Source organism: Amblyomma maculatum, chromosome 9 (assembly GCF_055883805.1).
Source record: "Amblyomma maculatum isolate TAMU_Amacu chromosome 9, ASM5588380v1, whole genome shotgun sequence".
Lineage (NCBI taxonomy): Eukaryota > Metazoa > Arthropoda > Arachnida > Ixodida > Ixodidae > Amblyomma > Amblyomma maculatum.
This window is the reverse complement of record NC_139352.1, coordinates 123,678,944-123,693,407: the sequence shown is the minus strand read 5'-3', so window position 1 is coordinate 123,693,407 and position 14,464 is coordinate 123,678,944. Positions and strand designations below refer to the sequence as shown.

General features: G+C 42.2%; 1 protein-coding gene across 2 annotated transcripts; it reads right to left on the bottom strand.

The window, feature by feature from the left end:
* Nucleotides 1–1,307: 1,307 nt before the first annotated feature.
* Nucleotides 1,308–14,184, bottom strand: LOC146180312 (uncharacterized). 2 transcript variants are annotated; one of them, XR_014700969.1, is made up of 3 exons: nt 14,051–14,184; nt 11,728–11,855; nt 1,308–2,995 (listed from the first exon to the last, which is right to left on the bottom strand). XR_014700969.1 is itself a non-coding variant. In XM_084579950.1 (3 exons), exons 1-3 carry the CDS (start codon nt 12,559–12,561, stop codon nt 2,930–2,932), a joined length of 330 nt encoding a protein of 109 aa, XP_084436076.1. In that variant the 5' UTR covers nt 12,562–13,083; the 3' UTR covers nt 1,308–2,929. The 2 variants fall into 2 exon arrangements, 1 of the variants encoding a protein (XP_084436076.1); XM_084579950.1 differs by lacking the exon at nt 14,051–14,184 and adding an exon at nt 12,426–13,083.
* Nucleotides 14,185–14,464: the final 280 nt, after the last annotated feature.

The following is a 14,464-nucleotide window of genomic DNA, read 5'->3' as shown; positions in this document are numbered from 1 at the left end:
CCGACCTGTGGACTCTGCGACGCTAGTTCTGCAATGCGTATCAGCCCGCCCTTGTCGATGGAACATCAAGTAACTGGTGTGGTCAGCATTCCGTGTACTTACTTGCATTTCCCGAAATTTATACGAGTCACTGCCCTTGGATCATCCGGAAGTACTGAGGTGTACAGCGCAAGTAGCGCAACACATGAGGCGATAAACTCGTCTCCGATCGAGTGCGTAGTTGGATTCTCGCTGTCATTTTTATCGTCGTCCTCGACACCACTATTTAGTAGCAGTGGTAAACTTTAATCACCTGGAGATACCAGTATAAAAAGGCCGGTTGGAGCCTGTAATTAGTACAAAATTGCCTCTCTATCCTGGGTTTCAAGAGGTCGGTTAATGTATCTGGAGGGCAATTGTTTTGCCATTTTCGTTGCCTTTATCGGATGTACAAACAGGAGTCCGGTGTCAAATTGATGCAGGCAGCTTGGCACAGCTAATCTATTATGAAGCTCCGGTGCGGTAGCCAGCCCGGGACTAAACGGGAAGGCTAGCTACTCATCACAGCTCTCAAGCGACTCGCTGCCGGACTACAGTCATGCAACCGTGGAACCCAGGTTCAAGTATTCAAGTGCCGGGAGGTAGAAAAAATGCTCTCCACATCTCCCGACGCAGTCCTGCCTCTAGTTTTACTCCTAAAGTTGAAGGCTCGAAGCGCAAGCTGTTAAATTCCTGGTATTTTTGCATAGTATTTATCTTCCAGCTGCTCTAGCTGCAGACAGTTCTTGTATCGAATTCCTGTAGGTTTTTTTTTTCTTTTTTTTTTTTTCAGAAAACATTCCACGGCGTCCCATTCGATCGATGTTATTTCTATTTGTCCTGTTGCGCTTATAATTGTAGACAAGCATGTAGACTAGTCTCAAAACAATAAATAAACAGTGCTGCGTTCGTGATTCCATCTTTGCCAGTCATTGCCCTTGCGACCAGTTGCAGCATGCACCAAAAACAGTTTGGCAAGTAATTATTTTCTCTGCCTTAGGGAAAAAGGCCAGCTGTGAAAGCTGCAAATATATGGACTGATATCCCTTAATATTGTTTCACACAATCATGCTAATGATGTGTTGCATTTTCAAAGATTTAAGCAGTCTGCTTGCCAGCGCAAGACGAAACATTTATTGCGGACTGCATATTGGTTGTGCAATGTGAAAATACACACATGCATCTCCCAGGACATTGAATACCCTTGGGTGGTCACAATATACTCCATATATCATGATAGCCAACTGCAGCTATGGGATAAAAAAGGTATATGGACATAAATCATTGCAAGAGTAACAAAACTGCGTAAATTTGCACTGCTAAAAATATTAAACACTACACAGTGAAAGTAGTTTCGCTAGAACCATTGCTATGACTGACATGGCAAACAGTGCTTGTTGCCTTTAGTGATGTGTTGAGCACAAGGCCTGCATGGAGATTTTAATCCTGTCAGTTAGGCGGACTTATGTCCTGCTTTTGTTGTGTTATCATACATGCAGGCCGAGGTAATGCCATGTGGTCCTTGGTTCCAACGCTGCAATTCTGAAAAAGTGACTGCCAACACAGGTCCGATGTCCACCGTCCCACAGCTGACTGTGTATATTCCTAAGTGATGTCCAAGTCTTGGGCAGACACCAATCGACGCAGCTCACAAAGCAACATTCCTGCCAAGGTGGTTGCCTACCGTAAAAACCACATCCCATAGCTGCCATTCATGGCAGCCCAGAAGTAATGTAGTGCTGAAGAAACACATTTGAGATGTTCAGTGAGTTTGCACAAGAGGGAGTTGTTAATTAATATGGTTAATTAGTCATCCAGTGAAATTTACACTGTATTTATTTTGTTAAACAAAACTCCTTTTGTGAAGTAAAACAAGCTCCAAGTAGCCACAGGCAAAAAGTAGGCAAATGGCAATACATATTGAAGTACTTATTGTGAATTGTGTTTTATTGTCAGGTTCCTTTGAAGGGACACTGAGGATGGAAAGCAGTTTTCCTGTATCGCTAAGATACAGTGTTCTAATCTTAAAGAAACCACACGAGTCGCTTTGGGACATTGAACCCCACAAACCATTAAAGAGACCACTTAAGGCATATGTTTTAAAAGGATGGAAAGACCAAGAAACAGAACAAAGATGCTGCCATAACCGGCCAATTTTGCAAGTAAAATGCATGCTTTCACACAGAAGTTTTGGGGCAGATTACTGCAAGGTATATTGTGTCGTGAGCCACTCTAATGTGGCAGTGACACATCCTTTTCAGCAAAGTCATCATGAATCAACTCATGGGAAGGCTTCCAATTTAAATTTTCTCACCAATAAATACTATATGCCACAATTCCTGCCAGACAACACAACCATAATGAGAGAAATAATCAAATATTTACTGAGACCAATGACTCAATGGAGTTGTCCTCACTGTCCCTTTAAAAGGGTGCACTGAAGCATTCAAGCAAAGTATGCACTGACGCATGTGACAAATATTCTGAGGTAACACAATCTTTGCTCCAACAGAAGACTGGCAACTTCACCACAAAGAGGGAAAACAGCTGCCCAGGTACACTGGTACAGCACATACAGCAATCGTAATAATTAGCAGACATGCATTGCAATTCACAGAATGTCACAAAATGTGGTCGCTAGGTTAAGTGTACTGGCATTAAATGTGCAAGCATATTTTGCAGATTGTCGAGATTTATTTGTTGCTTCAATTATCTATTTCATATATACGGCCACACCTTTGGTCAAAAAAAAAAGGGCATGTAGGTGCCAGGAAAGGGGTCAGATTAGATGTGCTAGGTTTCTCTCCTGGAGGAGCAAGGAGAGAATCATTCTCCTGTAACCAGTTGACGGTGGATTCATCCAAATGTGAAGGTCCGATGTTCGACGACCCAAAAGTTACCTAAATGGGCATCACTGCCAGCTGTCGACCAGAGCATATGCAAGAGAGGTGGTCATGTGTAGCCTAAGCACGGAAATCTGCATGAGAGAAGGGAAAAAAAAAAAAGAGCTCACATTTTGGGTATCACATCAAAAATATGTGTAAGCCCACTCGGCAACCAAAAATGACGTACACTGTGCATGCATACAACGCATGATTATGTCAGCGCAACTTAACAGTGTTGGCCGTTCATGTCATATTGTAATTATGGTGCAGTGAGGCTTGCTGATGAATTAAACAGGCTCTGGTCATCACAAACCTCTCAGCAACACCTTCCCACAATCTGTGTCCTAACCTTTCAATAAGACAGCTTTCTCCTCGCATTGCTAGAATGCATCAGAACGTTCTTGCTCACAGCATATAAATACGATCAATATGATAAAGCTCACCATGAATGTCATTACGGTTTCTTCCCCTCCCCCCATATCATCTGCCTGTACTTGACCTATCCACATCCAAATGAGAACAACTTAAGGGAATAGTGAAGGCAAAATGAACTTCGTCTATGCCAATAAATTACTGTGTTCTAATAATGAAACACAGGCTTTTTTCTATGGTAGAAGTTTTATGATTACAAAAGTATGGAAACTAAAATACAGCTAAGCCACCAATGGCCACTTTTGTAAGTAAACCGCGGTGACGTTACTAATGTTTACTCTGGCAGATCTCCAATGCACGATTACACAGCCGTTCACTACTGAATGATGATAAGTGTGTTTTACAGCATGAGCTGCATCTCGTAAGGATTAAGGGGGCTCTCCTGGAGAAATTTGTGATGCCTACATGACATTTTCTGAATTGTGACCTTGTGGTCTGTGCATGTACAACAGTATGGTGCATGCGCAGAAATAAAAATTGCCTGCAAGCAAATTTCTGGTCTGAAGCCCTGAGGCACTGAAGCCACTCTCTTGTCGTCGGAGTGTGACGCCACACACCATGTGATGGGTGCATAATAAAAAGCATATAAAAGGCACACGGCTACGAATGTGATTTGAACCCATGGCAAGCTACATAGGTCAGATTCTCTGGGTGCTGCATTAAACAACTAAGCCATAGCTTCTTTTTTTTTTTTTTTTCTTTATTGCCGACTTGGACATTCAAAACAAGACGATGAACAATAAAACGTGCCAGCACACTTTCGCGTGACACGGCAGGTGAAAACTTTCAGTTTTACCAAACTGTCAAGCACATGAATCCATTGTGGCTGCTCGGGGGGTGTCATATGCACTTCCCTGAACCGCACAACACTGTGTATGAAATGTTCTCGTACAGGATTGACTTGTATATCTGCATTGTTAAACTGCATTCTGGTTTTCCACAAGCTGTGGAGGCCCAGGAGCATTATTGTATTAAAGGGAAACTCCTCTGTATTAGGAAAAGGTAAAAATCGTATGCCATATGCATCTAGAGGTAGCTCTTTTTTTAAAGTTCTCTGAAGCACATCCCAGAAAAAAATGGCATCCCAACAGTCTAAAAACACGTGTTCTACTGTCTCTGGTCTTTTACACAAGAAACAGTTTGTTGACCAAGGGACGAACAGGCCTTTAGCGGGCTTCCATGTTTTGACTGATAATGTGCTAGTGTGGAGTTTAAAGAAAAAGGATTTGACTGGTGGTGATATTGGCATCTTCTTAACTCTTGAGTACATCATCTCCTGGGCCTGGACAGTGCGACAAACGGTATATCGGTACAGGAAGCATTGTGTCCACTAGGTCCGCATACAATTTTTTCCGCTTAACATTGCACAAATACTCCATGGAAAAGCGCACATGCAGCAATCTGTACGCGAGCACCACTTCTCGCAAGTACCCTCTTACTGTACCACCTACATTGAGACACGAACTGACAAGAAAATCAGGAAGGAGTCGACCAAGCCGAACTTGGATTACTGTTCTGAGGAACACATCATTTTGGTCATGAAGGTACATGAAACGCGAGACAACTTGACGCAAAAATAAATGCGCCAGACCAAGCCCTCCTTTTTGTACGGAAAGAAACAAATTTGTTCGGCTCGTCCTTTCCCAGGTCGACGCCCAAATGAAAACGGCAAAAACACGGTGAAGTTTTTGTATGTTTGTCCTCGGAGCACTGAGCACATTCATCACGTACCACACTTTAGCAGTAAGGAACAGATTACATATAGCGGCACGCGAGAACATGGACAACTGCCTTCCTTGCCACGCATCACTTTTTTCCTTGGCCCTCGATGCTTGGTCATGCCAGTACGGATCTGGGTCCCGGTAAGAATCAAGGGGCACTCCTAGATACAACGCTGAAGTGGTTGACCAGCGCATCCGAGAATAGTGTTCGGGTGTGACCTCCCAGCTATAGCTTCACCTTGACATCGCACGCATTATACAGTCACTTTCTCATGCTGTGCATCACTTTCTTCATCAACTTCCACTTGTGCATAGTTCAGTCACAAAGCAAGACCATGCAGACAAAAAATTTGAACATGTGGTCCCTTAAAAAAAAAAAAATCGTCTAATGCCCATTTCATATGCCTTAGAGAAACCCTCCAAGGTTAAGCAGACTTGCAATAAAAAGTGATTACTCATTGCCATCCACCCGATGGCAGCCCTATTGCCCCAAGAAAAGATATGCAGCTTTTTCAACCATAGAGGTTTTGATCAAGCTGCATAGCTTTCCTTTGCAGCCGTATCGCTGTGCTTTGGTGGATGCTTATGAGTAATTACTCCATTATTCCACTAGTCTTGTAGGTCAGAGGGGAAGGGGGTAGTTGGTAACGCTGGGGGCTTCCATCGGCCGAGTCCGTAACTCTATCTTCTTGGGCAGCCATGCTGTGCTACAGGCCACAATGTTTCAGACTGTTCTACGCCATTTCTGTGAGAGCAAACGTTATTGCCTTCTTGTGGTTGTTTTATTCGTGCTGCGAATGGGTTTTACTCTACAAGTAGTTCTTTTGGTCATGACACCACAGGTGCAAATCAAATGTTGCATTTTGATTGTTTTCAGAGTAATAAATGCACCTCTTGCTGCCGAAAAAATATCAACCTACCTGGAAGAACCCATATAATGCTTTTTTTTAGATGAGCAGGATGAAACTGTCTGCAGTGTCCCTTTAGGGAAGCAGCAGTGCAAAACTTAAATAACTGAAAGTATGTAAAAGCTGAGAAGCTATTCTATATCTAATTGATAACTTAAACAAAAAAATTGAGTAGCTGCACATTAGTCCCACAGGCATCAGAACTTCAGTGAACCTCCGAAGTTTACTACTTTCTTTTTTTTTTTCTTTTTTTTTTTTTTTTACATACTGCCCATTAAATTCTCTCAGCTGTGTACAGCCCAGCCAAGGCACTGAGCGAAGGCATTCCTTTCATTACAATTTCTCAAGAAATGCAACTGTGGGTGTGTTTTCTGTAATTCTGTCTACTTTCTTACAAACATATGAAATTTCTAACAGTGCTTAGCTATACAATAAGGGGAAGTTTGCTGCTGGAGAAGAGTAAAAATACTGGCATATTTCTGTAGATCCTTCCCTGTGATGACAATGGTAACATAATTGTTTTGCAGGAATTTATATTTTCTCTAAGCTGGGGATGGTGGTGGCATTGCCATGGGCAAAATGTTTTTCTTAGCTGTGATAGATATCATCAGCCTTCTTTAACTAATAGCTATCTTTAAGTTAGTAACTGAGTGCTTTAAACTATAGCTGTAATGAAACATTATTCGTCTTATTTAAATCACCTTCAGGGGCTCCCCCACGAACTAACATTAGAGGAGAGAAGAGGTGTCAAAACCTGGGAATTCGCGAAGTGCTTGCAAAAGTATAGACGAAGGTCTGGTTCCACCTGGAGCAGGCATGTCGCCTCTTTAGCGAGCAGAAGTTCTCGGAGCTCAGGTGTCGGCCACCTGCTATTTATTTTTTATTTTTTTTGTGACTGGTGGTAGACTTTGTTTTGTTGTGATTTCATTTAAATATCTAGGTTTGGGGGCGTGACATGGATGGTATAAGTAGGATAAACTTAAAGAAAACAGCATTTGCTAACAATGACCAATGAATGTTTCCCGGCATGTGTGTTACTCCACTGAACGGTAAACAATCAGTTTTTGATGTGTAAGTACACCAAACAAGCAAGAAGCATTGATAGTATTCTTCAGCTGGCAATTTTGTCTGATGGTTAGCTTCTTATTTAGGTAACCAGAAAGACCTTAAACAGAATATTTTCTGTGACGAAGAAATTGTGCATGGCAGTTACTGCAGACTTAAGTTGTATCCGAGACTATAGAGGGGAAGCAGTTGTTATATTTATTTTTGTTGATGTGTCGCATATTACAAGCAATATTTATGACTCGGACATTGATGAGAAATTGAAAATGAACACTTTACACAAGAGCAGAGGTTGTACTTATGAAAAAAAAAAAAGAAACTAAAGAACAAGGACTACATAAAATGTGTCGAGAAGCTATATGGCATTTCAGGTTACTAGCAAACTTATGAATGCTGCAAAACATGTGCACCTTTGCACCATGATATAACAGATCAACATAAAGCTATACACGTGCAGCCTTTTATGCAATGCACACGGAAATTCCCAGTGCTCCTGCTGCTATTGGAATAAACGGTAGAATTTCACCCCTGGTGGGCACTTCACGCAGGTGCATTGAGCATCCAGTGATGCAATATTGTGTGCGGGACATTGCAAAATCCTTACAACTGCAAACATACTGCCTTATGCCGCCGTGAAACAGCAAGGCATAGGCTTCCGGTGGGGATCAAATAGCGTCGCTTCCATCTTGTGGCATGATTGTTATGCTTGCACCATGGCTCTGTCGCTTTGAAGTTAGGATTGTTATTGTACTCGCCGTACTCTCTTTCATGAGGAAGTCATAGTTTCTTCCACCACAAGCCAGCTAAAGACAATGTGAACCTTTGCATACATGCTCGTCTCCCAGCGCTATTAATAAAATTCTCAGTAGTGTGCAAAAAAAAAAAACATTCGTTAAGGAGCTGACTTAGAAAAACAAGGGGGCTGTACATACCCCTTAGGTTGTGTGTTGGGAATCACTGCATCACTGACCTTCATTTTAATGGTGAGCTCGTTACTGCCCGCTATCTAGGCAGCGGGCAGTTACATCATCTTTTACTGTCAAGTTTCAAAGATGTTCAGAGCAACATTCCTATTTTGAAAATTTACATTTTAAAATGTAAATTTTTTACCCCTAAAGCTAGGTATACTTTTTTTACCTGGATGCAGAGCGTTCGACTGCCACAAAGAAAATATAGTTGAAAAAAGTCAGCAGACTGTCCTTCAGATGTGAAGCATTTGCTACATTGTACAGAAAATGCTTTGGACTTCTGCACACTATGCCATTTCATACACAAAATGCAATGCTGCCAAAGGTAGTAATGCCTGTGTACCAACTGCATTCGTGCCTGAGAAACAGTTTGTCCTACATCCAAGTCCAAAGTGCAGACATGGATCTTCCAACTGAGCTATGGAGACATCTATCTTAAAACTGAGCGTATTTATCAGTGCCACCCTTGACTACAGCAACGGATGCGGAATTACCAGCATTACCGTACCTGTCATGTGGAACGTGATGAAACAGCGAAGCAGTGCGAGACAGTTCTTATAGTGCCAATGGCATCAAGACTACCAGAACAGAAGCTGTCATTAAGTTACTGGCCAGACAACCGAAAGGAAATCAGCAGCTCTTTATGTAGCCAACAGCCACTGTGACTAAACAATGTTGAGGAGAATGTTTTCTCTTCTTAGTTCGTAGTTCTGGCGTTCTGGTAAATGGAGAATGAGGTGTGCATTTTTTTTTTTTTTTACCTGACAGACTATTTGAGAGAAAATAAAACAATGTCCTCATTTCCTACCCAGATTTGCATGGTTAATGGCATGTACAAAAAGAAAAAAAAAAACGCCATAGGTATTTTTCCCTTACCCTGCTCATTGAAAATGAGGTTCAGTCACTTATTCGTCCTAATAAGCTTTGGCGGTTCGCGATGGTTAGGTATTGCCACTAACTTTTCAGATGCTTTAAACTGAAGGAGGAGTCAAGAAAATGTGCAATAAGGAACTGTGAAATCAAAGTGACACAGGTCTACGTGAATGGTATATGACAATAACACGAGCCCTTTCAAAGCAGTCATTTTCATAGCTGCAGATAAATCAGGTCATAAATGTACGGCACTGCAGTGTTCTAAAAGGTGAGAGAACTGTTATTTTGAATCTATGAAGCACTGACCTGTAGTAGATTATTTTGGTGCACGAAATGCTGTTTTAAATAAAAGAAAGGTTATACACATATATTTCATGCAGAACTTTACAACGAACAAAACATTTTAGAAACGTTGCAAACAAGGTCCAGCCATATGTATACATTGAGCATTATCGGCAGGGGGCCAGCTTTCACGATACACACGTCTTAGGATCCGGGATTTAGAACTGACATGAACAGTCGTTCCTTCAGGAAGAACGTTAGTCACTACTTTTAATGTAGCCAAGTGGATATGTACCTGCCATTTTTATCGCAGCTCAAGCACAGGTGACCGATAGTTCTGAGCCTTGCCTGTTGCACCCACACAAATGTCGCGGCTCTACGACAACAGTTGCTGCTGCAGGTGACAAGAACACAATGGGAGCCCGACTGCAAAAGTCTGTACTCACCATCCCTTTCGCAATCCGCGCCGGCCGGCGTTGCTGCGACCCGGTTCATAGCCTCCTCTATGCCCGGTTGGAAGAGGGAGGGCATTTTTGCACATCGTGAACGCGCAATCACGTGACAAAAAAGTGACGTGAGGCTACTACGTCACTTCTGCGTGTCCTGTCGACGTTTTATTTTTGTTTTGTTTTTTATTTTACTGGGGCAGTGAGAAAAGCGCTTGGCCGTCGGAGCGCGGCGCGAGTGCTATGTGGCCTCTGTCCCTGAGAAGCTTTAGACTGTTTTGATTTCTTCTCACCACTGCCAAAACAACACATCCTACTTACAAAATGAACAATTTTTTCAAAGAATTCGTTTAAGTACCTTGGTGTTCACCTCACTAATGGCTTAACGTTGTCTTGCCTTGTAAGCCATGTAACTAATTACTCTAATAGAACTGTTGGATACCTCTATCGTAACCTACCCATGGAACAACTTTAATATGCCAATGATATAGTTGATCCACACTACTGTAACTTTACTGAACCTTATGAGCCTGTTCAAAACCATGCCACCAGTTTCATTCCCTCGAATACTCCTTCAGCATCTCTGCCATGATCTCTGTTACAGTCTCTGTTCTCATCGCTGTACTTCATGCCCCTGCCTTTATCACAAGCTTTTCATACGAGACCTCATGGCAGTCGTCTCGGCTAATCCGTGTATAGAACACCTCGCACAGGTCATCGTAAAAGTGGCGTTTCACCGCACAACTACATTTCATCAGTCATTCTTCGCAAGCACTGTTCACAACTGGAATCATCCCTCATCAGTGATCCAATACTGCCATCGAAGAACCTGTCTAATCATAGCCATGTATACCAATAGCCATTTATCACTGTGCACAAGCCCATTCCTTCTGTAAAGTCTCGCATTAGGACCTCTGAGGTATCAATAAACACATAAATAAAAGCATGGTTGATAAAGATTCCTTACAATATGGGAACTGTGATTATGTTTGGCAGGAATATATATAACTGGACCATGTTGAACGGTGTTAAGCTTGAGCTTGGCACAATTGTCTTTCCTGTGATGTTGAACTTATAAATTAGGATACTGAGTGATAACACTGACATGGTGGCTTGCCTTTTGAACTTAGAATTTGATTGCAGTATTCCTTTCTTTGCATCCATCCTAAATGCAGGGGCGGAAGTGCTGCTCCATTTGCTTCATTTTGCTCCAGCCTGCTTTCCCTGCTCCAAAATTGCTCCAACTCGACTGCATCGATGTTCTGACATTAAATTTAGTTGATCAAGGTTTTGCCGCACTGTGGCCCATTACTGGTATTGACAGCAAGAACCGCAATCCGAGAAAATCAAGTTAAGCGACTATGAGAAGCGCAGCTGGGCAATGGTCTGTTATGAGTCCTGTATACAGGGTATGTGGTTGGTGTAGTCAAAACGATGGCAGCACACCGGTAGAAGAGGTGTAATGCATCTCACCCGAGCCTAATACGTATAAAATTTTAATATACTGGAAAAGCATGGAGCATAATGTTTGCTTATAAGCAAATTTGAGGAATTCGTTACGAAAAATGTTCTGTGCACTTGATATAGCACCTACTCCCAGCCTTTTGAATCGCCTGTGGTGAGGGAAATGAGATCAGCGAGTGAAGCAGGCACACCAAACTACTACGAGGTAGCGAAGCACTGGAAGTGGTAGGCGAATATGTTTAGGGGTCTCTGACACCTCGAGACCCCAGGGCATACAACCTGTGCACCTGCTGCAGTGCAAAGCAACGTTTCCTTCGCAGATGTTTCTTTTGCAAGTTTTTCATAGGTATTATTGTGTTCTCAGAGCCGTTCATAGAGGCATCTACCTGTTAGTCCAATGTAACGTTTCCCACAGCTTAATGGGATCTCATACATCACACCTGTGCTGCAGGGTACAAATAAAGTCTGGTGTTTTATGCTACATGTGCGTCGCTTTAATACCGTTTCTTGGGCTAGTTGGTTCATATTTGTACTGTGAAAAACTGCACCGAAATAAACACACCATAAGAAAGAAGACGGGACAAAGGCGCTCCTGAGCGCATTAGTTTACATATTCTTTTGATATGTCCCCACGACGGTTTTACAGGACCAAAGAGAGCACTTACTTCTTCGGGAACGAGCCCCTTGTGCATGCAGAAGGCATACCGTCTTGCTTGGCAGGTTGCGTCCACGATGTGCGTCAATAAAAGGTCCTTAGTTCGAGAAGAAGGCGGAACACAAAAGAAAGGGCCCACTGTAGAAGAAAGATACTGCATTAATACCGTTTCTTGGGCTAGTTGGTTCATATTTGTACTGTGAAAAACTGCACCGAAATAAACACACCACAAGAAAGAAGACGGGACAAGCGCCTTTGTCCCGTCTTCTTTCTTGTGGTGTGTTTATTTCGGCGCAGTTTTTCACAGTACAAATGTGCGTCGCTGCACACCGCAAGTTTGAGTGATCCTACAAAGCTTCGATAACTTTTCCGAAGCTGTAAAAACTACTTTGATGTTTACTTTTTTGCCTACTCAATTCAAATCATGCGATATGCTGCGCAGATAGGGTATTGCAACCAGATTTTGTTGTTGTATGATGTCCGCTGTGTTAGGCATAGCTTCCTTGCTGTTTGTTTTCATTTTTTTATAGGTTACTTCAGCAACTGAGATGACACCATGTTCCCCGGCTTCTTTCAACCTGTCAGTTTGATGATTGAAGCTGCTTTCCAGGCATTTTCGAGATTATCTCATTCTTCTTTTGATACCTCTTCCTTTCCTCTGTCATTGGAATCTCATGTCAAACGTAAAATGGGAACAAATTTTCTCACCATCCTGGCACATTTCATTTTCCGCACTTTTCTTCCCCGACCTGGTGGGCTTGGCTAGTATTGCACCAGCTGACGGACTGGTTGGCCTTGGTGACCCGTACTCAGGACATTCTCGGTGCCTAATACTCCGTGTCATTAAAGTTTCTTCCTCCTTCTCCCAGTGCGTTTCTTTCTTTACCGTTTCCACCTAAAGCATCTTGTCCCAACTATATCTCTCATTTGCATTAACCTAGAACACAGCTTTTCCTTTGCACCATTGCCATTCAGTCCCCCATTCATCTTGACTCTCCTCCTTTTAATTGGTGTACCTGGCTGGAGTCCTCCATGTCGAAGTGACAGGTGGCTCTGGTTCTACAAGTTGCACTCATTTGGCACTCATTTTTGTAGCCAAATAAAGTTTATTATACTACTTCTACTAGGTCTTGAAGTACAGTTTAAAGAGTTGAGGGAAGGTCTACAGGGACCAGCATAGCTGGGAGCAAAACTTAAAGAACACAATTAGACCTTAAACTTGGGTCGTTTTATTTTGCAGTTCATAACTTATATTTTGGATAGTTACAATGAAGCTCTGAATGGTCGCTTTTGATCGTGCTTCTATACTTTAACATTTCTAACTGAAGGTATGGATGCATTCTAGAAAAGAAAGCAAAAGCCTTCAGGGCTAGGCTTTTTTTGTACAAGATATTGGGCTTCTAAGTTTTGCAATTTTTTAGAAAAATTTGGCATTAGCAGAACAGCCAAGGTGAGTATTAAATTTGGGTAAAATGAATTCTGCTTAAACCATACACTCTAAAAATGCCCAGTGCTCTTGCTGAATTTTTGGGGTGTTATTAAAATCACTTGTTTTGACATTTCAAAAACCTTTTTCTGTTTCTTCTGTGGCTGCATATACTGCAGCTAAGTCTCTTGATTTTAAGCGAGTATCTCAATTTTAAGGCACTTTTGATGACTCAGTACTCGCACCTTTTCCTTTCTTAGAAATTTTTGCCTCAAATTCAAGTTGGTTTATCATTTCATACAATGAGGAAGCAGCCACAATTAAGCAACTACTGTAAGTGTCTTGATGAGCTGGCCCACCAGGTGATGAGGAATGCTTTGCATATACTGATTCACTAAATGAGAAGCATGGGCATGTTCAACTCAAATAAAATTAGCTATCTTTTCATAATCTTCAAAAAGCATTTGATACAGTGACCTTTAAGATTTTAACTATCAAACTGAACTACTTAATTGTCTTCTGCTGTCCATTCATCGCTATTCTTATGAATTTTTTGTGTCGGATTAAACAACCAAATCAACCCTGGTGATAATGTATCGGTAAAGGGGGCTGTAAAGGGCGGGGTTTATTCCATCTCCCATACTTTTTTCCTTAATTTAATAACACAAGCCCTAAAATTTAAACATCCACGAGTTTGGCCTTCTAGAATGTATGTCACTAAGTGTTCTGACAATGCAGTTTCAGTGAATAAGAATCTATTGGCAACAGGCAGGGGGTCATGCCGACGTCCATGTCAGTATCTATATCAGTGTAAACTTTCCCAAAACATAATTCTGTTGCCGTATTTAGCGCAAGAAATTTTGATGCGCGGGCTAAATTTAAACCACTGTGATGATAGAGCGCGTACCTGGCCACAGCCTCCTCTATGTTTTTGACCTGGCACTCTTATGAGCCCTCTTCATATATACCTTGCTCTCGAAGCTGCCGTCCCTCGCTCCTGGGCACTACGAAGGAGCAAGTGACAACTTCGGAGACGCTGCCATCTACAAGGTATATGTACTATGGTAGCGAAGGCTCCATAGACGCCCATACGTACAAAACATGGCGGCTCATGGGCTCCAGCGACCAATGAAAATTGGGGGGCCATGACGTCAAATGACGTCACCCATACGTTCACTTTGGCGCGAATTATAAACTTTTTTTTTTTTTTTTAAACCTCCGCGTTGCATTGACGAGCCTGCATTTTTTGAAGGTTGTTGCCTTTCAGCGCGCGCCAACCTTTGCCATCTAAATGAACTCGAGTTTGTTGTTTACGCCCTTG